A 27243-nucleotide genomic window follows, 5' to 3' on the forward strand; every position below is an offset into this window, starting at 1 on the left:
AGGTAAAAGCTGGAAATAATGAAAAACGCTTTACAATTCCCAGAAATAATTCAAATGACATTCTTGTCAGAGAAAGAAGCAAATTCAAGTAGGTGCAAATGTGTATTCACGTTGTCAATTTATTTAACATCCTGGTTTGTCTTTATACAATACTAAATGCCACAAATATGGAAGCTTTTTAAATAAAATTGTGACCCTTTGAGATTGAAAGTCTTGCAAGCTGCCAATGAAACAATAAGATTAGTGATGATTCAAGACTACATGTAGAATACCAGGAATGTTTGCTGTAAAAAAAGATACCAGCATTTCAAGTAGACAAGTGCGAAAGCCAATAGGTTGATATATAAAAACCTGACCAAAGCGTATAGTAATTGTTCCGGTGTGTAAATTCCTCAACACTGCTGCTCTTTTTCTACTTGTGGTAGCTTGTGTTTAGTACCCTTGTTTAAGGATTGTTAGGAATGTACAGAATATTTCAAGAACAGGAGAGCGACTTCAGGTAGTCCAGACCCAAAATGGTGTAGTTCAGAATATATTAATCTTTTCATGAAACGGAACAGAACTGGTTTACTTCAGATGTACACCAAAAGAGAGTTCTGGGCAAAAGTGGTTTTGTGAAAAATGAACTGAAAAAACCCAGGACATAAGTGTTGGCTTAATGGTGAATTTTAAAAATAGCAGTTATAATCAACAAATGAAGGTACAGGAAATCCTCATCTTACAAACACAATTGGCCCCAAAAATTATGTTGCTAAGTGAGAAATTAGTTAAGGGAGTTTTGCTCCATTTTTACAACTTTTTTGCCACATTTCCTAAGTGAATCACTGGTTTCTCCATTGACTTCGCTTGTCAGAAGTTTGCAAAAGGTGATCACATGACCCAGAAATACGGCAACCGTCATAAATGGGAGTCAGTTGTCAAGCATCTGAATGTAAATCACATGGCCATGGGGAGGCTGCAATGGTCATAAGTACGAAAAATGGTCATAAGTCACTTTTTTCAGTACCGTTTTAACGTTTAACGGCCACTAAGTGAACTATTGTAAGTTGAGGACTACTTGTACTGTATTTTAATAATGTAAGTCACTGTTCTTCAATGTGCTGCACTTCATATGTTCTGAATTATCGTGGCACGACAAAACCGCGCTCCACTAAAGCGCGCCCAATTAAACCGCGTCGCTGACGTCATCAGCAGGACAACAACAGCGACCACGGAGAAAAAAGGGCGCTTTAAATAGCGCTTTGAAAGCAAGCCAATTCAAGTTAAGGTAAGGGTTAGGGTTAGGTTTAGGGTTGGGTTAGGTTAAGGGTTAGGGTTAGGGTTAGGGTTAGGTTAAGGGTTAGGATTAGGTTTAGCGTTAGGTTAAGGGTTAGGTTTAGGGTTAGGTTTAGGGTTAGGTTAAGGGTTAGGTTTAGGATTAGGTTTAAGGGGGTTAGGTTTAGGGTTAGGGGTTAATTTTAGCTTTAGCGTTTACAGCGTGCTTTTTTCTCCGCACTGTTGTCGCGCTGTGATGACGTCAGCTACGCGGTTTCGTCGAGCGCGCTTTAGTCGAACACGGTTTTGTGGTGGAACCCTGAATTATAATTCCCTTCATGTACTTCAGCACATGAAGGGAATAATAATAATAATTGTTTGTATTTGTCAAGTATACAAAATACTTGAATAGGTATGGTATGGGGTTTGGGCCTCTTCACATGTCATTGAATCTCAACCCAAACTACCTTCCCACCATGTTAATGGCGAAAGATGCTAAAAGTTTACTTTGACAATAGGACCGGTTTCCCATTTCCTTTGTTTTAACTACTAAACTACCAGTTCAGATTTCTTAAAATTTCCTCTTAGGTTTCAGCCTTTACTGGTTGACTCTATGAGACAAATATGTGAATGATTGTAAAAAGATGAATGGACCTTGGGTGTTTGCACCATTTCATATGCTTATATATAAAAGCAATTTGATTCCTGGAATCACATCTAATACATGTACTTGTGAAGAAAATCTTGATAGATTATCTAAAACCTATTAATAGTTTAACAAAAGTTTTTTCTGACTTATTGAGGCAAAACTGCTTAACCTCAATTTTTGATTCCGAATGTTACGGGCAATATTTTAGTTCAGCTATTACCCCCAAACAGTAGGAAAAAAATGTTGTTTATGGCACTGTCCCAACAATTGATATAATTTGCTTCATTACACAATTGACAGAAATTGACAAACAACCATTGACATAAATATATATATATATTATTGTATTTCACAGACATTACACTTTTATGGACATTGTTGTCCCCACACTCCCCCCTCCTCCCAAAAAAAATCTGGTCAGTAAAATCAAGGTTTTACTTGCATGTGAGTATGAATGAATGTCACATAATTAGGTAATTTGACCTTGGATCACACATGGTCAGCTCCATCAGATCCAGACTGTTAAGATCTGGATGGGAAGAAATAATATTTCGTGTATCTTTTTCATTTACCATCATCTGGATTTTGTGGCCCAGATCTGGCAGTCTTCAAATAAATGTCTTCCAACATCAAGAAAATATCTGCTTTCTTTCTAAACTCACACTGGATACTTTCAAATCAAAATTAGCAAATTTATTGCCTCTGAGTTGGTGAGTTTCAACAGTGCTTAGGTGAACTCTTAAATCAAGTTTTCCTAACAGAATGTGATACAGAAGAATAAAAGTTCTTGAATAGCACACAGATGCCCTCTGATGTGTTTCAGTCATTGACCTTGACTGATCTGAGACATTTTCACGGGGATAGTTTCAATACAGCTAAACGTTTCTGCAGTCTCTGTTGTTAACTTTTCATTATACAATGAAGAACCCCTTCAAACCTTGGTACACATCCCTGATTCATCCACTGTATCGATTACTTGTTCTGATATAGCAGGATCTTTCTTTGTTTTTGACTTAAAACCTTTGAAAACAGGGCAGACTGGTACATACTTTAACCAGTGAGTCCTTTTAATCAGACCCATCCCAAATGGAAAATCGTAACTCTTCAGTTTTGCAGATTCGTCACTGTTGGCATATGCTCCAGCCTTCCACTGTACTAAGCCACGTTCCTCTTGAGTCCCTTGAAAAGAGAATGTGTATTTCAAATCAGGTGGTTTTGGAAGATAAGTTTTCGTCATCTAATTTCTTCACAAAAGAAAGCTGTGCTAATAACATGTCATGAAGTAGAGAGTTACACCATAAGATTAAAGAAATGTAAAAGTTGAAATTAACTTTCGGAGAAGAGCATGGTAGTTTTTTCCTGTGATGGGATCAACGGTATTAAAAGGAACAGAAGTGTCTGCTTTTTGCATCCCATTCCATTAATAAATCAATTGGGTACTGATAGGAAATACATAATTTGTTTTCAATAGGGTTTCATTACCTAATGAACTATGTAGCAGGTGGGAAGTTGCTATCCTAAATTCCAGGGAGATAGTTATGATACCACAAAAAACAACTTCCAGCCCTTTAACATTTAGCATATTGTGGCATCAGCTTTTGGTAGACTTAAAAAACAATTGGTTCTTGAAAACCCTTGCCATAATAAATGTTCTAGCCTTTTATGATGCTACGAGGTAGTTACAAAATTAAAATGCCAATGTTATGAGACAGGACTGCAAGAATCTAATTTTACGATAATATTCACTACATCTATCAGGCTACAGTATTAGCAGATTAAAATGTCGAGGGTCATCTACCTCCTAATAGATCTGGTAAAGCAGAAACAAGAAACAAATGGTTATAAATACAATATTTGTACATTTAGTTCTGTATTTTCTGCCACTGCTATGTATGAGGTACTAACTAGTGTAGTAGCAGCACTAATGTAGGTAACCAAAAAGCAGCAAATGTTCAAGTATAGCTCCCAGTGACCAAAATACTGTATATATTATTTTGGATGAATTTGGGGGCTACTTAAATCTATCCTTCCAAAATACAGGCTAAACACTTCAAAATAATACAGTGAAACAGGTGTACCTGGAACAGTGTTGTCCAATATAAATGCAATGCTGCCACCAACAAACATTTCTGTGGTTAAAAGCACTCTTAATATCTGGTCCACTTCAGCAATGCCTACAAATAGTAATAATTTATAGTCCAAAATATGATCAAAATATGCTTTATACTTTTTCATTTCTGAAATGTATCCGTTATATTCCTCACTTTATTCCCTTTTAGAGTAGGAAACGCTATATATAAAGCACAGAAAAGAAAAGGTAAGCAATGCAAGATATAAGTGACAGGAAAAGGAAGGGAAATATAAGTAGCTAAATCAGGCTTAGTCAAACATCCTTTCCTACATCTCTTCAATCTTTCTGTCCTTACCACCCACGCTGACACTGTGTCCATGCAGTGCGTCCCTCTGGCTTTTGTTTTGTAAAGCTCTCTCTCTGAGAATTCCATCAATTTCATCCATCAATGACTTTCTGGGTCTCCCCCTTCCTCTTGACTCATTCACACTTTGATTTGATCCTCATTCATTCACTTCATATAACCAAACCACCACTACTACATAATTCTAACATAATTGTTGTTCAAGGTTGATTCCGCACCCATTCTCTCATTTTGCTACATGACTATCTTAAGCACCTCATTCCAACTGCACCTAGCTTTTATGTTCACCTAACCTACCCAACTCTCACTTCCATATAATAAAGTGAGCAGAGCTGTTGTATGTAGTCATTTTCACTTCTTGTGTCATTTATTTTTCTCAATAATATATGCTACCTGCAACCTTTCAACCAGCATTTGCATCTCTTAAATTTCTCCATCTGTTTTTCCATCTTATTCCACCAGGACACACATTAGATACATATCACTTTTTATCATGTATAGCAGGGGTGGGTTCCTGTACCTGTTGGTACTGCTTCACACGCGCACGCGCCACACATTGCTCACGCATGCACAGTTGACTCTAATTTGTTCTGCACATGTGCAGAAACATGCCAGCAACGGCAGAAGAGACTGGGGAACCAGTTCAGGGGTGTGGCCAGCCTGAGTTACTGCCGGTTCTGTGACCCAGGCTGAATCACCACTACCAGTTCGGCCAACCCGGACTGAACTGGAAGCAACTCACCTCTGATGTATAGCCATAACCTGTAATTGTTCACCACATTTTCACTCAAACACAACGATATTGGGTTTTAACACATTAATTCCTCACTGCGTCATAAAATCTAACATTTACAGGAAATAATTTGGCTTTGCTGCATAAAAAAATACTTAGTTTTATTTTCCAAATTCATCCACCTCTACTATCACTCAAGTATTCCTGGTAGATTTATCAACATATTAAAACCAAAGAACCCGCACACATTCTTAACTTCCATCCTTCCCAGAGTTCATACATGCACAGATTGTATAACTCAGTATGAGGTTCTGGATTCCCGGTATCACCCATGGGGATGCGCATGGTGCATGTGCAAACATACATGCGTCGTACTTATGACGCTTCCGCAGGCCTCCGCAACACTCCAGCTGCTTGGCGGAGCATTGCGTAGGTGCCGTATACGCCATGCGCATGCACGGAAGCATGCAAAGCTTAAAGCACGGGTAAGGAGTGCAGGCGGGCGGGTGGGCCCTCTGGAGCACTGTACTGGAATGGTACCCGGTGCTCTGGGCAGGATCCTGTACGCCCATACCGGGGCATACCACCTGCAACCCACCACTGGTATAACTCAAACATTCACTTTGTCACATATTTTCTCTAAATCAGCAAACTTTCTCACATTCATCCATCTCTAACTTGCTGAAGAGTAAAAATCTGATCTACTTACTCTCTGCCTAGCGTAAAAATAGACTTGTATTTTCCAAATTATTATCACCTTTTGCATCTTTTTGATCTGAATTCTGCCAAACATTTCCCATGGTACATGAAATAAATTGTAGTTTTTGCATTGACTCTTAATAACTTTCTTTTATGTAGGGCAGAGATTTTCAAACTATGAATTGCGGTCCCCTGGGGACCTAAACCTAACCCATCCATAGGATGCATGCAGCATGCGAAACCACACCCCCTCAAGTCCATGGAAAAACCTCGTCTCCACAGAACTGGTCCCTGGTGCCCAAAAGGTTGGGGGCCACTGCATTTTCCAGCTGAAATTATTGCTACTGTTTTTCATAACATTCACTTTCCAGACAACCTACAAACCCGATCATTGGTTCAGAAGAATGGAATAAAATTCAGAGTTGCTCAAGATGAATGGGGAAAGGCCACTTCTAATCTCAAACAGCCTGACAGAGTTTTCATATTTCCTTAGGCGAAGACTCTTGAGTTTTCAGTACCTGTATTGATAGCATTTGGACGTGTATCTAAATAGTTTGGAACGGTAAGCCCAAAAAACATTGCAAAACCGAGGATAAAAAGATTGCGGGAGGAATTCATGTCCACAAACTGCAGATTGGAGAGACCCACTGCAGTGATCATACCTGCAGAAAGAAAGAATAAGTTAAATAAATAAATACATTGATGGTGCAGTGGTTAGAATGCAGTATTGCAGGCTAACTCTGCTCACAGCCAGGAGTTCAATCCTGACCAGCTGAAGGTTGACTCAGCCTTCCATCCTTCCGAGGTTGGTAAAATGAGGACCCAGATTGTTGGGGGCAATAGGGTGACACTCTAAACCCCTTAGAGAGGGCTACAAAGCACTGAAGCGGTATATAAGTCTAAGTGCTATTGCTGTATAAACATATGGCTAAACAAATAAATGGAGGATACTTGAGAAGGGTAGTTAAGCCCCATACTAAAAATCAGGCAGCAACAAAGACCATAAGAATGATTTCAGTCTACTGATTTTTCCTGGATGTGGTTTTAGCATAAGGGTCCCTGGGTTGAAATCCGAACATGATATGAAGACGAGGCTATCCCAGAAATGCAAATTAGAGCTCTGGTGTGGAGACAGTGTGCATTACACTGTAACAATTAACACCCAGGTGTTTTAGGAAAAAGCAAATATTTAGAACTGGAAAGCAGCAGGGGGAGTAGAAGATTATCCACAGTTTCTTTTTAAGTGGCGCTTCCCTCCCATTGCTGCACGGAATTACAAAAAAAAACATTTTTCAAAGTAAACAATTCATTTCAACCTTGTCCTTCAATCAGTCAGAAAGATTTGTATTTCTACAAATGACTTACCAAACAAAGTGCAGAACATCCCTCCAAGGATGGGATCAGGGAGGGAGGCAAAAAGAGCAGTAAATTTGCCGATGGTTCCTAAAATAAGCATGATTCCTGCACCATACTGTACCACTTTCCTGCTGCCCACCTGTGGAGGAAAAGCAATAGCACAAATAAACAACATATATTCATTATCAGTTATTACGGTTTGTCTCACAGTCAGCTAGATGTACAGGTTGGATTTGGCATTTTTGTCTGCTCATCGATTCCTTCCCAAGGACCCGGGATAGGCAGACGTGGATGTTTGATGGAGTTACAGATATCATTGGAGGATGTAAGCTGTTCCAAGTAAAACTCCCAACTAAATAAATTATTATGGTTTGTGGCACAATCAGCCAGACGTTCAGCATTATAATTATCTGTTCACAATAATATCAAATCACAGCTGCCAGTTTTTTAGCCTTCATATGCACTGTTGTTATTATTATTATTAATCTGTATATGCTTCATCTTCTGCTACATTTTCTGCTGTCTCTACTCAACGTATGAGTCATGCTTGCAGGGACACACTGAGCCCGAAAGGACCTTTTGCATTTAATACCATCTGGCACATACAAGCTTTAATTTTTTTTCAATAGGATTTCCAGAGTGATTTCTGAGCAAAATAAGAGCAGCAAACCCATTTATTTAGAACAACAATTGTCCCAGCTGCTGTCTCTGGTCAGTCCGGCTGCAAGCCAAGCAGAATGGTGACACATCTCAGAGGAAATTTCCCATTCAAATTACAGGCGGTGCACCTGGAGTGAGGCAGTTCAAACCTGCTTAGTTGGTGAGAAAGGATGCTCCTTCCAGAGGCATTACTGATCCCCAGTTAAGAGAATCAAGAAGGTGAGTCTCTGTCTAATCCAAACCCTGGAGAACTACTACCAATCTGACTAGGTGTTTTTCAGGTTAGCTAAATAGCCTGGTCTGTTCCTGCAGTTCCTTAATTTTTAGACAACAACAATACTGTAAGTTAAATACTGTAAGTTAAATACTGGAAGAGCCGAGGTGGTGCAGTGGTTAGGGTGCAGTACTGCAGGCCACTTTAGCTGACTGTGATCTGCAGTTCAGCGGTTCAAATCTCACCGGCTCAAGGTTGACTCAGCCTTCCATCCTTCTGAGGTGGGTGAAATGAGGACCCGGACTGTGGGGGCAAGTTGCTGACTCAATTTGCTAAAAAATTTGTAAACCGCTTAGAGAGGGATGAAAGCCCTATGAAGCGGTATATAAGTCTAATAAATAAAAAATAATAAATAAACTTCTGCAAAGGTGGCAACAATTCTGCCTACTTAACTGGGCCCATGATATGAACAACACCGCACCAAAAATGGGCTACCTTAATGCTGGAGCACAAAACGTCTCTCAGGAATCTAGAATGGCAGAATTCATCCTACAAAATTACCTTGTGATGCTAATATAAAATCTATCCCAGTTGCAGATTTTGCCCAGCTGCTATAAACTGAAACACTGTGCTTCTCCCAGTGCACAAGAAGAAGCAGGAGGCAGCTGTATGCAAATCCATCAAAAGCCTAGAAACAGAAGATGCTATCTAATAGCGTAAGGGTGGTACCTTAGTGATGCCCAAGACTCCAATATTTGGGCTGGAGGAAGTAGAACCGTTGCCAGTGCCCAGCAACCCGGCAATAATACAGCAGATTCCCTCTGTAAAAATGCCTCTGAGGGGAAAGAAGAAGAAGAATCCTAAGGGTTGTGTTTAGATGTTCCAAGTCTCTCTCCTAGCAATGTTAGGGTGATGCATTTCAGTTGATGGATACTCAGCAAATTACATGAAGATCTTGTTAAACAGTTTAAAGGAATAACTGTCAAAAATTAGAATTAACAAGTAGATGAGAGTGAAGCCAGATACAATGCGTCCATGGTACACAGATGTGGCTGCCTGTTGACTAGTGGTGCTTTGGATTCTCATCACCTATTCGTCCTATTCCCTGACCTTGGCAGACAGAAACCATCTGATTAAAAGAGAGAGAGGAAGAGCAAATCCTGCCTTGCCCCACCCAATGTGGCATTTATGATGCGGCCTCCTGCTGATCATAGCGCTTGAGGATGTCATCTGCAGGTAGCTGCCACATCCGGAACTATTGGGAACAGCAATCGAGCGTATAGAACCATACAGACCTACTGCCCACCCACAGGGAGATAACAGGTTCCCTAATTAGATACCTTCCTAAATCCCTCTGGCCTAATGGTTCAGTCTTCCTGGGGTGATATTCCACCTCTGCTTACACCGCAAACAAACCATTAGTGTTTCATACACCCACAGGATTCAGCATTATCCGTTCTGAATGTAACTGAATATAACACACACCCAGTGTGGTGTGTGGTTATAGGTTATAGGTTTATTTCATTTATATGTCGCCCTATTCCCGGAGGGACTCAGGGCGGCTAACAAACCCGGGGGGGGGGGAATAATACAGACAAGGCAAAAACAAACAACAGGATACAGAGAAAATTTAAAACAATCAACAGTCACACAATTCGAGCTGGGAAGGGAACTCGTCAACCCCAGGCCTGACGGAACAGCCAGGTTTTCATGGCTTTACGGAAAGCCTGAAGGGTGGTGAGGGTCCGGATCTCCACGGGGAGCTCGTTCCACAGAGCCGGAGCAGCCACAGAGAAGGCCCTCCTCCGGGTGGTCACCAATCAGCACTGGCCAGTAGATGGAATTCGGAGGAGGCCTAGTCTGTGGGATCTAATGGGTCTTTGGGAGGTGATTGGCAGCAGGCAGTCTCTCAAGTACCCAGGTCCAATACCATGAAGGGCTTTATAAGTGACGACTAGCACCTTGAAGCGTATCCGGAGACCAATAGGCAGCCAGGGCAGCTCGCGGAGGATAGGTGTAACGTGGGTGTGCATTAAAAAGAAAAGAGTCCAGTAGGTTCATCCCAGAGGAAAGCTTCAGTTAAATATTCCAGCCAATCTGTGAAGCAGCCTGAGATGGTGTGGTGTAGGCGAGGCTAATGTGCACGTTGCCTATTGATTTACTGAAAGATTTTCAAAAGAAAACCCACAATAGACATTTTTAGCCTTCAGTTAGAATTCAAATATTGACCGCCTCTGTCTTAAGAAAGGAGCAGTTGCAATATTTTGCTTTCAGCAGTGAAACAAATCTGGTCTCCTGAAACTGTTCCGAGAAACAGCCACTTTGACCTACTGGTCTGTGTTGTCATATAGCAATAGCAATAGCAATAGCAGTAGACTTATATACCGCTTCATAGGGTTTTCAGCCCTCTCTAAGCGGTTTACAGAGAGTCAGCATATTGCCCCCAACAATCTGGGTCCTCATTTTACCCACCTCGGAAGGATGGAAGGCTGAGTCAACCCTGAGCCGGTGAGATTTGAACCGCTGAACTGCTGATCTAGCAGTAGCCTGCAGTGCTGCATTTAACCACTGCGCCACCTTGGCTCATATGACAACCTTGACCAGGTCAATTGCAAACCTCACAGCTGTATTTGCACAATATTGTAAGCCCTTTTATTCTAGTCTTGCAGCAAAGTGGGGAAATTGTTTGTTTTGATGGCTGACTTAGTAAATCCTGTCAACGCAGCCTCCGTCAATGTTTACAGTTCAGGGTAGTCTGCTTACCAAGAGAACAAATTGATTTAGAAACCAGGTGAGTTGTAAGGCCAATCGTGTTGCATGCATTGAGTAGATCTCAAGTTTTAATCAGTAAAGTGAGCTAGCAAAGCTGTCCTATCTCACACCAGTTGTGCATTGTGAATGTCAGAATGAAATATGCAAGGGAAATGGGAAAGATGGGCATTGCCAGAATTAAATCACCCAAAGAGTGATGATTCAAAGGCAAACATAGTGGAAATACTGAATCTTGGAATAATGATAGTAAGATATTTTTCACAGTCTAGAAAACCTTGGGACAAGGATCTCCAAAGATTGGGCAGAGTATAACAAAAGGAAGGCCTCATGAATATGTTAATGAGTCAGTGTGCTTCCATAGTGAAAAAAATATATTCTCAAAATCCTTAAATATTTGAGTAAAGAAATAAGCATTGAAGTGCACCAAAAATGGACATTTAAAAAAAAAAAAAGTTTTTTCCAATTTCCCTCTTCTGAGTCTGACCTTTGGCATCACAAAATGAGAAACCATTTTTTCTAAGAGCTTTTAGCTACTGAAGTATCATCCTCCACAGTTTTTATAGGAATGTAGTTAAAATATTACCTTTGTTTCATCAGTGAAAAGCAGAACAGACACATTAAAAATATACACGTCTCTGAGCCAGATGCACCCTACCTATTGATTGCATGGACTGGTGGCGGGGGAGCGCCTGCAAGTCGGGCGCAAGCATAATAATCTCCGATGGACTCAATGATGCCAGATAATGTAGCACTGAACATTCCCAGCACAGCAGCCGCAGTCACTGTGGGCATCCCCCACTGACCTGGGAAAGCAGACAACACAACAAATATCAGCTGCCCTGTAAAATGTTGTTTCTCTAGGAGGAGCAAAGGTTGAAGTCCAATAAATAAAAATCAGGAAGCCCAAATTCGTGTGTGTGTGTCTGTGTGTGTGTGTGTGTGTGTGTGTGTGTGTGTGTGTGTCTTTTAATCACACTCAAGTTCACATCAGCCCAAAAGGTAACAGTACAATACACACACACACACCTGTGTGCGTAATCCCCCTCCGCCAGTATCCATGTTAGGAAGGAAGGAAAACAGCAAAGGACAAAGGAATGGAGGTAAGAGTGTAGATACATCATTTTCCAACTCTTATTCTGGAGGATAAATGGGATTATTGAAGGCTAAAAGACATGAGAAAACCTTTCCTTTTCTCCAGGTTCACCAAGATTTAAACTCCTACATGCAACTCATGTCTCGGGATGTAGGTGGTGACAGGAGGTTTTGGGACAACATAAGTTGCTCTCCGGAGAATGTACTCTGCTATTCAGCCTGTTTCTGGAAGTGCCTGGTTGATGTGCTAAGGGACTTAGCACATCAAAGGCAACTATTCCATCACAGGCTGAACTGCTAATCCATCTCTGTCAATCAGCCCAGGGGTGATCTCTCCCATGGGAAGGGAGCATGTAATAGCAGGTAAAAGGGGGAAGATCCTGCCCATTTTCATGCAATTGACAAATAAAAGAGAAAAACAGGGAAGGATTGGAGATACGAGGGCATCAGACCTGTTTTCAGTGCAATCCTGTGTGGTTTAACATGTCATGTGGACGCATATTCCATTGCTCTCTCCCAAGATTGATGTGAGGCGAAGAGAACCGTGAGGCCAACTTACAGGGGTAGGGAAAGCGGAACCAAGGTGCTATGGACAAGATTTCTCCTCTAGCATCTGTTCTGGCCTTGAATCCGTAGGCATTGGCATCCCGAGGAAACACATCCGTCACTGTCAGAATGTAACAAAGCAGCCAGACCACCAAAATGGCTAGTATGATCTGAAGAGGAGATACACAGAAAGGCAGAACACCATCATCTCCCAGCTACATATATATCCACACTGAAAACAAGTCAGAAGACAGGAAGGAATTGTAGGAAAAGAACGTGGATCTCTAAACTATTGTCCATCTACTCAGTGTTACTCTGCCTAGTTTTTACTTTCGAGTAATCCAGTCCTGGGAATATTTATGTTGCAAATAAATCCCATGCAGCTGAGGGAGCTTTATTCCTGGAGAATTGTCTAAAACTGCAGATTGAGAATTTTAAATATTCAAGAATGCAGATTTAAATATTTCAACCAAAATCAAACTTTTGTGTTAAGGATCTCTTCTACATTCCTTCTCCTTTACTCCTAAAAAATGTGCACAATTGATTGACAAAAGCTTTTACAATCCCCCCCTCTCCTTGTTACATTTAGTTTTAATTAATTCCCAGCCTCTTCTTTGTCCCATTTTTGCCTTCTTGACGCATGGGAAGTTTCTAATTGACCTGTGAATGGATTATTTGCACATGCTCAGAGTAACCTATGCAGAGGAAGAATAAGATGTTCTTGCCAACCGATGCAACTGGGGACTCTGGCAAGATAAAAAATCAGCAAATTCTGACCCAATTTTTTTTGGGGGGGGGTGGAGTACAAAATGTGCCCACAATGAAATAAATGATGAGTAAAAGACAATCTCCTTACTGGAAACATCTTGAAGATCTGTACCCGGATCAATATGCAGCCTTTCCCATATTTATACCCAGGAAGAATGAAAGAAACGTTTCGTAGGTACTGAGCAAACAGAATAATTAAAAAAATAGACCTGTTCAAAGGAGAGAAAAGACATGAGTGGACAGATTAGGAGCAATTGGATGCAGAAACCCTGGGATCAATTTTCAAATTGAATTTATTGGATTATACATAGGTAGTTATTTATCATGAATTTACCATTATCTAGGCCAGTGTTTCTCAACCTTGGTGACTTTAAGTCCTGTAGACTTCAACTGCCAGAATCCCCCAGCCAGCATAGCTGGCTGGGGAATTCTAGGAGTTGAAGTCCACAGGACTTAAAGTCGCCAAGGTTGAGAAACACTGATCTAGGCATTTCCTTACACAAATCTGATACCTTGCAGTTATATTAGGAGTACATCTCTCCAAATCCCAGCCAGCAGAACAGCAGCTATGTTTATTAGAAATCTTGGGCTGGAAATGATTTGGAGGACATCCCATTAAAAGAAGGCAGATTCTGCCACTTCTAATAAATCACCAGTCGGATCAGAAATCTCCCACGAACTGGCGCAGAGTATACCCTGGCTTGACAACTTCAGAGAGCATCTGATCTGATTTTCTGATTTGTGCTGAGTAATTTTACAAAAGTACTTCATTCTCTCCCACCGTGTCCCAAAACTGAGACAACTGTGTGAAGCTTAACACAAGTTCTTTGTGAATTTGCATCTCATGACTGCATGATCTTTTCTATAGGCATGTCTAATCTTGGCTAACTTAGCTAACAGGCGTACTAGCTGAGAATCATGAGAGTTGAGGTTCAGCAGAACCAGGATTTTGGCTGGCGGGTTTAGAATCTTCTGACTGTGCTCATCACTCAACATCCATGGGCAAGGCTGTCATCAACCCAGTGGTGGGTTGCAGGCGGTACACCCCAGTACGGGCGGAGCCTACCAGGAGCACCAGATACCATTCCAGTACGGTGCTCCAGAGGGGCCCCCTGCCCGCCCGAGCTCCTTACCAGTCTTTTAAGTCTTTGGTGCTTTCACGCATGTGCACGGCGCGTACAGTGCCTGTGTGATGCTCCGCTGAGCAGCTGGAGCGTCGCAGAGGCTCGCGGAGGCGCTAAGACGCATGTGCGCACTGCACACGTTCATGTGGACGCCGCCGGGCCCATTCCAACCGTACCGGTTGGAACGGGATCCGGAACCCACCACTGCATCAGCCTTAGACTATGGATGCCCTGAGAGGTTAAGGAGCTTCAGTCCAAGTCATCAGCATTCAACTGAGACCTGCTGAGGTCAGAGCAAATATATGAAAAATGTATCAGTTGGACTTGAGCAGAATCAGATAACTGTCAATGCTCTCACCAAGAGAAGTTCAGTGCTCCTTCCCACAACATATTCCTCCAACTCTTGGCTTCCTTGCCTCTCTAGAGTGACAGAACCATAGTGAACCAACAGGTTGGTATAAAATGCGAGGTTCCAATTTAAGCCCATAAAGCAAACTTCTCTGAAGTCAGTCGGAATCACAGAGAATGAATGTGGTGACTGAAAGGTTCATAATATCTACTTTATATATTCTATTCATGATCCTTTAACCATTAATTATGGGTAATTCAGCCACCAACACTCATATGTGGGTTGTTCCTCAATTTGTAAAATCATGTGGCCTTTCTATGGTCATAAATTAAAATATAGCAGAACTGCAGAGCTACAAACCCCTTAGGAAAAGAGAGCAAGAGATTCATAATATTCTCACCATGCCACTGTCCTATTCTACTTATCATGCACACTTACACTCATAAGTGTGCACAAGGAGAGTCTTTCTGAAGATTTGAGCCACTGGCAACCAACCATCCAGAACTTCACTCTCTGCTTCATTTGGCTTGGTCTGGCAGTTGAGTGAGGAGATGAGAGCATCTGGCCAACGGGTCAGTTTGTATCTCTGCAGTTCACTCCTCTGAGCTCCTACAGTAGTTCTGTAACTCTACAGCTTTTGCTCCACTCTTGCATCAGTCTGAAAATCTGGTGTATTGAAAAAGGAGCACCTACAATGCAGCAATGCCCCAGTGTGTTCCAGCTCTATCTCCTGCTGCTTGGAAGACTGAGAGACCTATTAAGGAGACAGTGGGTGTGACTGTCAGGGGCCCAATGTAGCTGAGCAAGACTCCAGGAATGCCCAGCAATCCAATTACCACTTCCACCAGGCTGGAAATGATGATGGCTCCTTGGATCTAGGGCAGAAACCGGAAAAGGATGAATTAAGTTGAATAAAGAGGCATTGCAAATACAGTGTTTCAGCAAGACAAGCATAGCTGTATTTCACTCACAATATTTGTAATAATCCTAATTTAGGAAGGATAATCCTCTGTCTAAAGAGATTAGACATTTCACAGATTGACTGATTTCCTGAAGCCTGACTTAAGAGGAAGAACTCTAAGTGGGAGAGAAAACAGATGCTTCAATGTTGGCTATAAGCTGCAGCGCCTGAACTAGCAGACTAAGGAAGCCAATGGAGCCACTCAGTTGTCCTCTTCCTCTCTCGCCCCCCCCATGGAACGATGCAACTTACTTTTTAAAAAGACAGAAACGTTTAGAAGAATGCATGCATTTTATGATATCCTTCATTGTCACTGCTTGAGAGATGAATAACTGTAGTTTAGGACAAAAAGCCTGCTTTTTTGCAAGGATGTGTGTAACTTTCTTGATTTTTCATATTTATGTGCCCAACTGGTTTGGGTCAGGGGTGGGTTGCTACTGGCATTACTGCCAGTTTGACACACAAAAATGTGTGCACAAATGTGCGCTTTGCTCACACACACCCCAACACACACTTTGCGCGGATGCACAATTACACCTAAAAAGCTCTGTGCATGCGCAGAACGTTATAAAAGGGGAAAATTACGTTTCTGCAATGGAGATTGTTCTGCGCATGCGCAGAACCAAAAATAAAGATGATGCCGCTGACAATAGAACCGGTTCGGGTGCGTGAGTGGCCGAGTTACTACCTACTCCGCCAAACTGGTCCAAACTGGTAGGAACCCACCTCTGGTTTGGGTTGGGTTATAACCCTTTATAAAAGAGCACTTTTGTACAAATTGGGTTCCAACCTGCCCTTATTCACTGCAACCTTAATCCCTAGCATTAGGGTAGCAAAGAGCCATAGGAAGACTTCCAGCAAGCCCTGAACTTAACATACATAAATCCAGCTTAGCCTCCATATCTGGGTCCTGCAATCACCCAGTGTACTTTCTGGCCAGCCAGCTTTGAGCAATAAATGCAAAACTAGTAAGTCTAATCCAAAGATTCTTCTACTTGAAGGCTACACTAGGATTTGAATAGCACTTTAAGAGCTGCACTCTGACACAGAGAGTCAGGGTTTGGGTGATTTAAAGAGTGAATGGATGCCTCAAAGTAGTTAAAGCATCTATTTTCATCTTTAAAATCAAATTAACTTCTCCCACCGACTAATCTAAATTTTAAGCCCCACCACTGAAAGGTATTTGGATGAGATGCACAGAGGGACTCCCTGACACTTGTTGCATCAGTGCCTACCAACAAAGTTTCCTCCCTCTCCGCACTGCCCCCCACCAAATCCAAACAAAATAGAAACCTCTAGAACTAGAAAGTTCAGGGCTTGCTGGAAGTCTCCCTATGGCTCTTTGCTATCCTAATTCTCCAGGAAACTTCTTGGCGACCAAATCTTAACCCTAACCTTGTATACCTTAGTTCCTCCAAAAACATACTAAATAAACTCAATATCTCATAATAGGGCACAGTTCAAGCAATTATTTGAAATCTTGTCTTTGGAGATTCTCAATCATCCAGGTCATGGTTGTGCTTTTTCAAAAGCCAGAGGTGCTTTTTCAAAAGGCAACTAGACTTTGTTTTTCCTTGAAGACATTTTGCTTCTCATCCAAGAGAAGCAGACAGTCGGAACTGAAAAAGCTTCTTGAATAAGAAGCGAAACGTCTTCAAGGAAAACAAAGTCCAGTTGCCTTTTGAAAAAGCATCCCTGGGACATATTTGAAATCTTAGTAAATATCACATTTTAATTGCTTTATCTTGCCTAACGTACCATCTAGTTAGCAAAGAAGAAATGGAAAAAGTTAAAAGTTAAAACACACTTCCCTCAATGGGTATGGAAAATTACTTATAAGTGCAATAATCATATTTTATTGGAATAAATAAAAGACAAACTTGGAAAAGAGGCAAATCTGAAAGAGGCTCCTAAGGATTAAAAAAATATGCTTATAACTTTGTATTACAAGGGAAGATTCAAGCACAAAACCAAGAAAACAAATAACTAAATGAAATAAATATAAAGGACAGCTTTCTGAATTGAAGGGTTGTCCCTTATAATAAAGAACATTTGGTGATTGCATTTATAAGCAGAAAATGTGGGAATTTGCTGCCAACAAATTCCTTATAGGCTATAAAGAATTCCTCCTGTTCACTATTTCCCACTGATGCCTGATTTCCTGAGAAATGTGGCTGGATGTACATCTGGGAAGGCTGGGGTCAAACTTACTTCTCTCATTCTTGGTTGCCATATGTGAGAAGTGCTCAGTGGTAATGTCCAATTGCCATAGATTTGGTCTGCATGAATTAAGAAAGAAATTGGGGTTAAAAAGCACAACTACGTATATAATAAACTTTCTCTTTCCCGAGGAAGGTAATTCCATTTCAGAACAGCCTGAATCCCAGAGAGAATAATGGATATGGGGAAATGTATTTCTTCTCCCTCCATCCCATTTATTGATATTATGGTGGTAAGTACTATGTGTTGAGGAATAAACATTTGTTTAAAGTTGTGTATAAATGTATGCTTCTCCCAATTTTGTTATACAGAAATGACAGTTGGGTATACCAGGAGAAACAAAATAAATTGAATGCAATGAGGATGGGTTCTTTCAGAAATATGTGTGGTAAAATAGAAAAAGCTTGGGTCAAGGTGAAGAGGCTGATGATTGGATGTAAACTGAAAGGAAAACAGAGGGACCAGGGTAAAAGAAATGCCAACCCTAACTTATAAAAGTAAAAATGAATGAATGGGTTGAGAAGAAGAAGAAGAAGAAGAAGAAGAAGAAGGAAGAAGGAAGAAGAAGAAGAAGAAGAAGAAGAAGAAGAAGAAGAAGAAGAAGAAGAAGAAGAAGAAGAAGAATGTATTTATTGAATGTAGTTTATAACAGTAAAAAAGAAAGAAATCTAATAATAAGAAAGTGTGTGACCATGGTGGATGCAAGGATGGACTCTACAGATAGAAAGCTATGGAAAGCTATGGTGAATTGTTTCTATGAACTAAATCTATGTTCCTTTTTAAAATTGTACGCACTTAATATCTTTGGCTTATAATTTACTTAGCAATAGCAATAGCAGTTAGACTTATATACCGCTTCATAGGGCTTTCAGCCCGCTCTAAGCGGTTTACAGAGTCAGCATATCGCCCCCACAATCTGGGTCCTCATTTTACCCATCTCGGAAGGATGGAAGGCTGAGTCAACCCTGAGCCGGTGAGATTTGAATCGCTGAACTGCAGATAGCAGTCAGCTGAAGTGGCCTGCAGTACTGCACTCTACCCACTACGCCACCTCGGCTCTTTATCTTTACTTGCTTTTTACAGTCTACATAATATTGCTTAACCCAAAAGTCTGTATCCAGACCCCAAGATGGCTTTGAATGTATGTATTCTGGACTTCTACATGCTGTAGTTTCCAAAATCAAGGGTAAAGAATAATAGGAATTCTAATCAGAAAATCTGGAAGGCAAGCAATTTGTCTACCACAATGTTTCTCAACCTTGACAACACTAAGATATGTGGATGTCTGGCTGCGAAATTCTGATTCTTGTTTATAGATACATCACATATGCAAGTAATCCTTCACTTACGACCACAATTGAGCCCAAAATTTCTGTTGCTAAGCAAGACAGTTGTTAAGTGAGTTTTGCCCCATTTTACAGCTTTTCACGCCATAGTCGTTAAGTGAATCTGGCTTCTCCATTGACTTCGCTTATCAGAAGGTTGCAAAAGGTGATTACATGATCCCGGGTCAGAGGTAGGTTTCTGCCAGTTCACCCTGGATCGGGTGAACTGGTAGTGGTGATGGGGGTGGGATGCTCCACCCACTTGCCAGGACACTTCTGCCCATGTGCAAAAGCATCGCGGGAGCGAGCATGCACAAGCGAAACGGTAGTAATATAAATTGAAACAACAAAGTTGCCACGGGGTAACTTTGATCATGTGACCATGCAATGGTCGTAAGTATGAAAAACAGCCATGTCACTTTTTTTCAGTGCCATTGTAACCTTGAACGGTCACTAAATAAACGGATGGAAGTTGAGGACTACTTGTATTACCATTTGGAAAGCTACTGACTTCCTTCACTCGGTTAAAGGCTTCTGAAGATATTTCTATTCTAGCTCCTGTCAACTTACAGGCTGTTCAAATTTCATTACCTTCTGGAGGACATTTCCATTTTTCCAGGGCCAAGATGGATTTGGCAGGAACCAGGAATGCCAGCGCACTGGCTTGAAACAGAGGAAGCCTGCCTTACGGAAGGGGGGAAAAAGTGCATGGATTCAGTGCTGCTGTCAGGGAATTGCACATCAGGTGCCCAAAGGAAGTCTGACTGACACAACTTTGTCGTTTTATACAAATAAATATATTTTACATCTAGTTATACAGCAAACTAGATAGTCAGGGAAACACAAACTTGTAATTTTGTATAAATAAATATATTTTACATCTGTATATACAGCAAACTAGATAGTTGGGCAAACACAAACTTGTAATTTTGTATAAATAAATATATTTTACATCTGTATATACAGCAAACTAGATAGTTGGCAAACACAAACTTGTAATTTTGTATCAATAAATATATTTTACATCTAGTTATACAGCAAACTAGATAGGCAAACACAAATTTGTAAGATTTATCAAAATAGATATATTTTGCATCTGTATATACAGCAAACAAGATAGTCAAGCAAGCAGGATCATCATGAGGTAAATCACGGAGCCCACAGGACACCCAGAAGAAAAAGGCGGGAAAAAAGGGAAACTCCCCCTCTACACCCACAGCATCCAATCACAGTGCAGATTGCCTCAGGAGCCAACACTCTCCAATCATTCAACTATAACTGTGTGTTCTGGCTCATTGTATAACCCCACTGCTTCAGCTACTAAATTTAAACATCTTAACAGCTTCCCCCTCATAATGATCTCTTCTCTGTTACATTCACCAAGGAGCAAACCAGATGAGGCGTACCTAATGCCCACAGTGCTTTGGATGAGGGTGGTGATGCCCACACAGCTGAAGATGGTGCCAATAAGTTGACTGATGGTATACTGGTCCTTCCCTACACAGAGGGACTCTGCCAGAAGGAAGGGAACGGCGATGGTGCCACTGAAACACGTCAAGTAGTGCTGGAGGAAAGATTAGGGTGGAGGATATGTCAAATGAGCATAAGATCAGACGATGTCTCCAAATTGACACACAGGCACCACTGCGTTGGGATGCAGCTGTACATTCATTGGTTATGTAGAAATGCTGAAATTCTGTACAACTGAAGCCATAATCTGTTGTTCTAATATGGATAGTAATTTTCTCAAATACAGCTTATCCTTTCCCTGTGAAATATTAGTCAAACACATTTCCTGAGAGTTCTGTGACATTTCTTTAAACTGTGAATTCAGCGGTGAGGGACTGTAAGAGTGCATCCAAAATGGGACCAATGACATGCCAAACAAAGGGGTCATCATGCTTGGAATATTCTGAGATTTGTTGAAATCTTAAAAAAAAAAAAAACCTTAGAGGCAAGAATGGTTTTTTTCAATGCCCAAATGCCTTTCCCACAGTAACCTTTTGCTCCTAAAATGGCATGATGGCAGTTTTTCAATATCTAAAGCATTGCCACAAAGAAAAGGGAGTCAACCTATTCTCCAAAGCACCTGAAGATGGGACAAGAAACAATGGATGGAAACTAATCAAGGAGAGAAACAACCTAGAGCTAAGGAGAAATTTCCTGACAGTTAGAACAATTAATCAGTGGAACAACTTGCCTCGAGAAGTTGTAAAAGCTCCAACACTGGAAGTTTTTAAGAAGAGGTTGAACAACATTTGTTTGAAATGGTTATTCTGTTAAAATATTCATGTACTGATGGTGAGCATTAAAGGGCTTCACCGAATGGTGGAACTATTTTGTTTAGAATCCAAAATAAACCATCATGCTCAATTGTTTCAGGCCAGCTACTCTTCAGCAAAACCAAAACAAACACTGAAATATTGTGATTGGGCCTGATTCAGATTAAATGAAATCTGGACTCTGTATATCAATTGCCACCATCTTCAATCTACACAAAATATCACACCATGCTTTATTCAGCATTTCCCTCCCCTCCACTCTAATTTTCCCATCATCTTTCCTCTCTGCCCTCAGTTGACTTCCCAATATCCTGGTGTAACAAATCCCACCAGCTTCCTCCATCCCCACAATCTTCCAAATATCATCCTTCCCACCTGTCAGCTGCCTCCTTCTGTGTCTGAGTGCTTCATATTCCTCTGGTTTCCTTTGCTCCCATTTTCCCATCTTTTCCTTTCCCTGTCTCCTTCCCTCAGCTACTAAATCTCTTGCTTCCTGTCTCACCCTGAATTATTTCTGCCAAGGGGGAAAAAGGGGCTCTTTTTGTTTCATAATCAGAGCAAAGCACTGAAATATGCATGATTTATTTGGGACACAGACCACCAGGAAACCCCTATCCTATGTAGAGAATGGGACGCACAAAGTTGTGTTCATTCTTGTTGCAGCTGCATTATTGGAACTGTGACAACAGATGAGATCATAGTTTTGGTGGCTTTGTAAGGGTATTTTTCTTCTCGCTATAAATTTTTCAATTTTCAAAAATAGATGTATGAAAGCATAGTCCCAAAATGAGATTGGGATGCAAAGTTCTATACATGTTAATATTGCAGAGATAAATGAACAATAGAAGTAAGATGCAATCACCATTCAGTATAAGACTCATAGCCAAGGTACATCTTGTACCTTTTCAACAATGGCACCATTGATGAGGGAACACACACAGTAACACCTAAATACTTGTAAACAGTCACTCTGTTATTGTGGGTGGAGAAACAATCACCATGCCAAGTATTTGTTAATTTAAACAAGCCAGGGAGAACAGCAAAAGAGCCCAGGAGGAGCTAACTCAGTTTAATATACCTGAAATCCCAGGAGGATGCAAAGATACCATGGGGGAGCATCTTCGATTGTATAGAGCATATCAAAATTCTTCTGCTCTTTGGAGATGGGTGGCGCAACACAATTCCCATTTGCTGCTTTTTGCTGAAAATTAAAAAGATCCATTGCACATAAAGGAAAAGGCTTGGAAGATTTCTGTTATAAATGGAGCAGGTGCCATGATAACCCTTGTGTATGTTACAGTGAAAATGATGCACCAGCAATGAACACACTGTCTCAACACTTGTTACAATCTCAACTACAGCCAGTAGAAATGGATAGGAGTGCTGAATTTCACTGTAATGCCTGAGATTATTACTTGTTTTATTAGTCTTCCGCTCAATCTTTCTCCCTGTTCTTCGTTATGGAAAAAATGAAAAGTCCATCTTGGAATACAAGATGAGGAGGAGATTCGCCAGGAATAAAGAAAGTCTGTATCTTCTGTTACTTCTTAACAATGACTTACACCTCTTGGATATATTTGAAAATTCTGAGAAAAGATGGACACCACCCCACCCAAATGGAAGACAATGGGATTCAGTTGCTCATGTGTCCACTGTGTCTATGATGAAAGTATGACCACAGTCAGGTTCTATAGTCTCTGGTCATGGAGGAACTCCTAAATTTTCAAAAACAACTTTCCTCAACCTGGAATCTGCTGAATATATTGCACTACAACTTTTATAGTTGGCTGGGATTGCCTCCATCATAGCTGGAAGCAGAACTTAGGGAGAGATGGATACAGGAATCTGGGAGGCACATGTGGACAGCAAAAATGGGTGTATTAATCATGCTGCATTTATCATTGTGTTCTGCCCTATCCAACCATGAGCTTCTTTAATATTCTTGGTAATGGGTATATTTTCTACTACACCTTCCAGAGTTCATGCAAGAAATCCCAGATTCATATAAATAATTCCATTCAGTTATTTATTCAGAGGAAGACCACAGAGCCAGTTTGGTGTGGTGGCTAAGAACCTTGCCCAGAAACCAGAAGCTTATGAATTCTAGCCTTGCCTTGGCCATGAAAGCCAGCTGAGTGACTTTGGGCCAGTCACTCTCTCTCAGCCCAACCCATCTCTAAGGGTTGTTGATGTGGGAAAGTGGGAGGAATGAGCACTGAGTATGAACACCATCAGTTCATAAATAAAGGTGGAGTAAAAATTGAATAAATAAGTAAATAAATAACAAGATCAAGTTACATCCACAATATAAAACCGGTAGAAAAATAAATATAGGGCAGCCTGCTGAACATTCAAGAATTACATGCTTTGCGATGCTAAATTCCAGTGCTCCACAACAACTAAGGAATCCACTATGGAATACACAATACTTGTGTATTGAAGTTGGAATCCAACTTCAGTGCACAACACCTTTGAGTCATTCCTCACTGCTACCTTTAAGCATTCCATGAAAAGAAGTGTGGGTGCAGAGCTAGACATCTTCAACTTACTCTTCCAAGATCACAATCAGGTATACTATGTACAAACAATATCCTTGAATACTATGGAGGCCACATTAGATGAGTGTGAGTGTGATACATTCACCCCAAGTTTTAGAAAAGTCCACAAGGATTCTGCAATGAATTTGGTATCTGCCCTATCGCGCGAGCGATCGTGGGTGCACCTCATTTCACCCACGTAACACCTATCCTCCGCGAGCTGCACTGGCTGCCTGTTGATCTCCGGGTGCGCTTCAAGGTGCTTGTTGTCACCTACAAAGCCCTTCATGGTATTGGATCTGGGTACTTGAGAGACCGCCTACTGCCAATTACCTCCACTAGGCCAATAAGATCCCATAGATTAGGCCTCCTCTGAATTCCATCAGCCGGTCAATGTCGACTGGCAACTACCCGGAGGAGAGCCTTCTCGGTGGCTGCTCCGACCCTATGGAACGAACTCCCCGTGGAGATTCGTACCCCCATCACCCTCCAGACCTTCCGCATAGCCCTTAAAACCTGGCTGTCCTGAGAGGCCTGGGGCTAAAGACTTCAACCCCACCCGAATAGTATGACTGTTGTGTTTTTTAACGATGTATTGTCTTCATGTGTGTACTTTGTCTTGTACTTCCCTCCCCCTGGATTGTGAGCCGCCCTGAGTCCCCTCAGGGAAAAGGGCGGCATATAAATAAAGTAAAATCCAAATCCAAATCCAATCAATTGATCTAAGAATAACGCAAAATATACTGACAAATAATTTATCTAGCAAAAAAATGATATTAGAAATTACATGATGTCAAATTATTCATATGTCTCCATATGCAGAAAGATCAATGCTGTATGGAAATGTCTTTGAAACTATGTCAGGCTTCATGGCAGCCTGCTGTTGCTTGTTTCTCTGCTAACAATCAACAAAAATAGCCTATCACCGTCTTTGTTTTAAATTGTGCTTCGTATTTCTGAGAAAGAATAATGTTACGTTTAATTTACCTTGCAATGAGGAGGCTCTTCAGAGTTGCTTTCCATGTTTGTACAAAGCAAGACCAGACTTTCTAAAGGAAGAGAAAATGTAATAACAAGCATATTTATCACCTTGGAAAGGACTTTAGACAACACACCAAAGCTTGTCAATCTGTAACTGTAGCTATTGGCTGTTGATTAATATTATAATGTATGGTTTGAAAGTTCACACTTTCGTAAGAATATTACTGGGTGAAACTGGTTGTCCCCCATTTTTAGTAATTATAGTTTTTCAAAGCTTTGTGGGGAAAACATAAGAACAGTTGCCATATAATTAATTTGCTAACTGACTGTTTACATTAAATTGCAGCAGTGATAAGGACCAAGGAATCAATATATGGCAGCCTGTAGAAATTTGTATTTTAGAAAGTATCTCAGCAAAGTCATCTTAGATACCGTAATCAGTGGTAAGTCAACTTACCTGTTAATGCATCTCCCAAAACATCCTCACCCATCTGACAATCCTTTCTAACTTCCATCAACTATTGACACATCACCCCCCATGTAATATCATAATCTCACCTGAATTGTATTAATTATGATCCTAATAATTCAACAATTCCATAGATTAATTTTAATCAGGACCTGGTTTTCATTTATAATCAAATCAAATGTAGGAACTGAAAGTTTGCTATGACCAAAGTTAGGTGAAAATGCATACATTTCACCGCTGAAGTTTGTTTCCAATTAAACATTAGGAGAATTTGTCATGTATACCAGCCTACCTGCACCAGCCCTTACCTTAACTTCCTGTGGTTATTTGTCACACTTGAATCTGTGATGTTGCTTGCCAGCTTCCCTTTAGCTACCAGACTGTTCTTGGAGAAGATTTCCAGTGTAAAAGTACTTTTCTCCTTTGCAGATTGTGACTCATGAACTCTGGGGCTTTACTTTCTTAAATAGCAGACGGTATGTAAGCAGAGGACCAGCCAGCATAATTGGCTTACAGGACTGTGGAAAAGCACCGCCCACTACAGACTGGGGAGGTATTTAGAGATATCTCCATGTGATTGTGGGATGGCAAAATGGTCATGGAAAGAAAGGAATAAGATATCTAAGAAAGAAAGGAATAAGATATCTAAGAAAGAAAGGAATAAGATATCTAAGAAAGAAAGGAATAAGATATCTAAGAAAGAAAGGAATAAGAGATCTATTCTGGAGGAATTGTGGAATATGGGCAAAATCTATTTTAAAGTAGCAGTTCAAACAATTGCATCACCAGAGGGATTGGCTGGTAATTCAAAAGAGAAAATGGAAATGCTCAAAACACAGATTGCCATGTAGAATGTAATTGATTTACAGACCCACTTGATAGAAATACTTTCTCCCAAACTCCAAAGAAAGTACATTTTAGTCATTTTATGGCTGTGGACAAATGAACAGGCATTCTGCCAACAGTTATATACGTACTTCTAAAGAAGCAATTTTTCTTCAGTTGGCACAGCCACTTTACTCCCTATGACTTCTCAATTCCTTATCTTCCTCCACCCTTGGCAATGTGCCCAATGATATTTCTCCACAAATAGTCACTCCTAGAAAGGGTAGATACGTACATAGAGATGTAGAAATCAATACAGGAGTCTATATGTTTACAGTTGCAGAATGGTTTTGTTGTAGATGTTCTTTAATTAGACTTTTGCATCTCTATGTAGAATTATGTAGCCACAAAGAATTAACATTGCTATGCCATTTGGAGATGTACAATATGTCGTTTAATAATAATTGTAAAAAAAAATCCCCCTACTGCTGATGAATAGTTTAAAACCTCTCTAATCCATATGCAAAGTTTTAGACAATTACACTTTATAATTCACTCTGTGTATTGACCTGGACAGCCTGAGTTTAGCAGAAGGTATGTTTTCCTAATGTTATGCTGGGGTTTCAACCATGAAACCAGAGAAGGACTTAAGGTAAATATCTGATTCACACTCCTACTTCTTGACATTGCTCTTCTATAGCATGTAGAAAAGATCCTGCCTCATTAGCTGTAACCACCAACTTATCGTACATAAATGTTCATCACACAAGGACTGGCATTTGTGTTACTTGCATATCTTGACTATGGCTAAATCTGATTTCTCCATGTTAAGGAATTTATTGATTAAGTAAACTAGCTGTGTGTTGTTTTGATTTAGAGGAATATTAACTAATCCTATTAAATTGTGAAAAATGATCAGGTTACTGGGGTAGTTTCTGGTTATACTTTTTTATGTGCCTTCAAGTCAGTCATGACTCCTAGCAACTGTCTGA

The 27243-nt window shown here is 40.6% G+C and overlaps 1 protein-coding gene across 2 annotated transcripts; it reads right to left on the reverse strand.

The window, feature by feature from the left end:
* Nucleotides 1–2232: 2232 nt before the first annotated feature.
* Nucleotides 2233–25863, reverse strand: SLC23A1 (solute carrier family 23 member 1). Of its 2 annotated transcripts, XM_087716909.1 has the most exons (15): nt 25735–25863; nt 24964–25025; nt 22518–22640; nt 20564–20721; nt 19749–19837; nt 17824–17891; nt 15345–15526; nt 13267–13387; nt 12424–12580; nt 11428–11575; nt 8730–8835; nt 7136–7265; nt 6289–6432; nt 3982–4077; nt 2233–3082 (listed from the first exon to the last, which is right to left on the reverse strand). In XM_087716909.1, exons 2-15 carry the CDS (start codon nt 24997–24999, stop codon nt 2835–2837), a joined length of 1806 nt encoding a protein of 601 aa, XP_087573035.1. In that variant the 5' UTR covers nt 25000–25025; nt 25735–25863; the 3' UTR covers nt 2233–2834. The 2 variants fall into 2 exon arrangements, with proteins under 2 accessions (XP_087573035.1, XP_087573034.1); XM_087716908.1 differs by lacking the exon at nt 25735–25863 and having other exon boundaries at nt 24964–25056.
* Between the last annotated feature and the right edge of the window lie 1380 nt (nt 25864–27243).

Source organism: Thamnophis sirtalis, unplaced genomic scaffold (assembly GCF_051295495.1).
Source record: "Thamnophis sirtalis isolate CommonGarterSnake01/CBP01778 unplaced genomic scaffold, rThaSir2_p1.2 scaffold_5, whole genome shotgun sequence".
NCBI lineage: Eukaryota > Metazoa > Chordata > Lepidosauria > Squamata > Natricidae > Thamnophis > Thamnophis sirtalis.

Coding starts and splice junctions, on each gene's coding strand:
- SLC23A1 (XM_087716908.1), bottom strand. CDS start 25,056: ATGCTTGTTATTACATTTTCTCTTCCTTTAGAAAGTCTGGTCTTGCTT. Junction 20,722..22,517: donor GCATCCTCCTGGGATTTCAG/GTATATTAAACT, acceptor TCTTTCCTCCAG/CACTACTTGACGTGTTTCAG. Junction 17,892..19,748: donor ATGGAAATGTCCTCCAGAAG/GTAATGAAATTT, acceptor TAATTCATGCAG/ACCAAATCTATGGCAATTGG.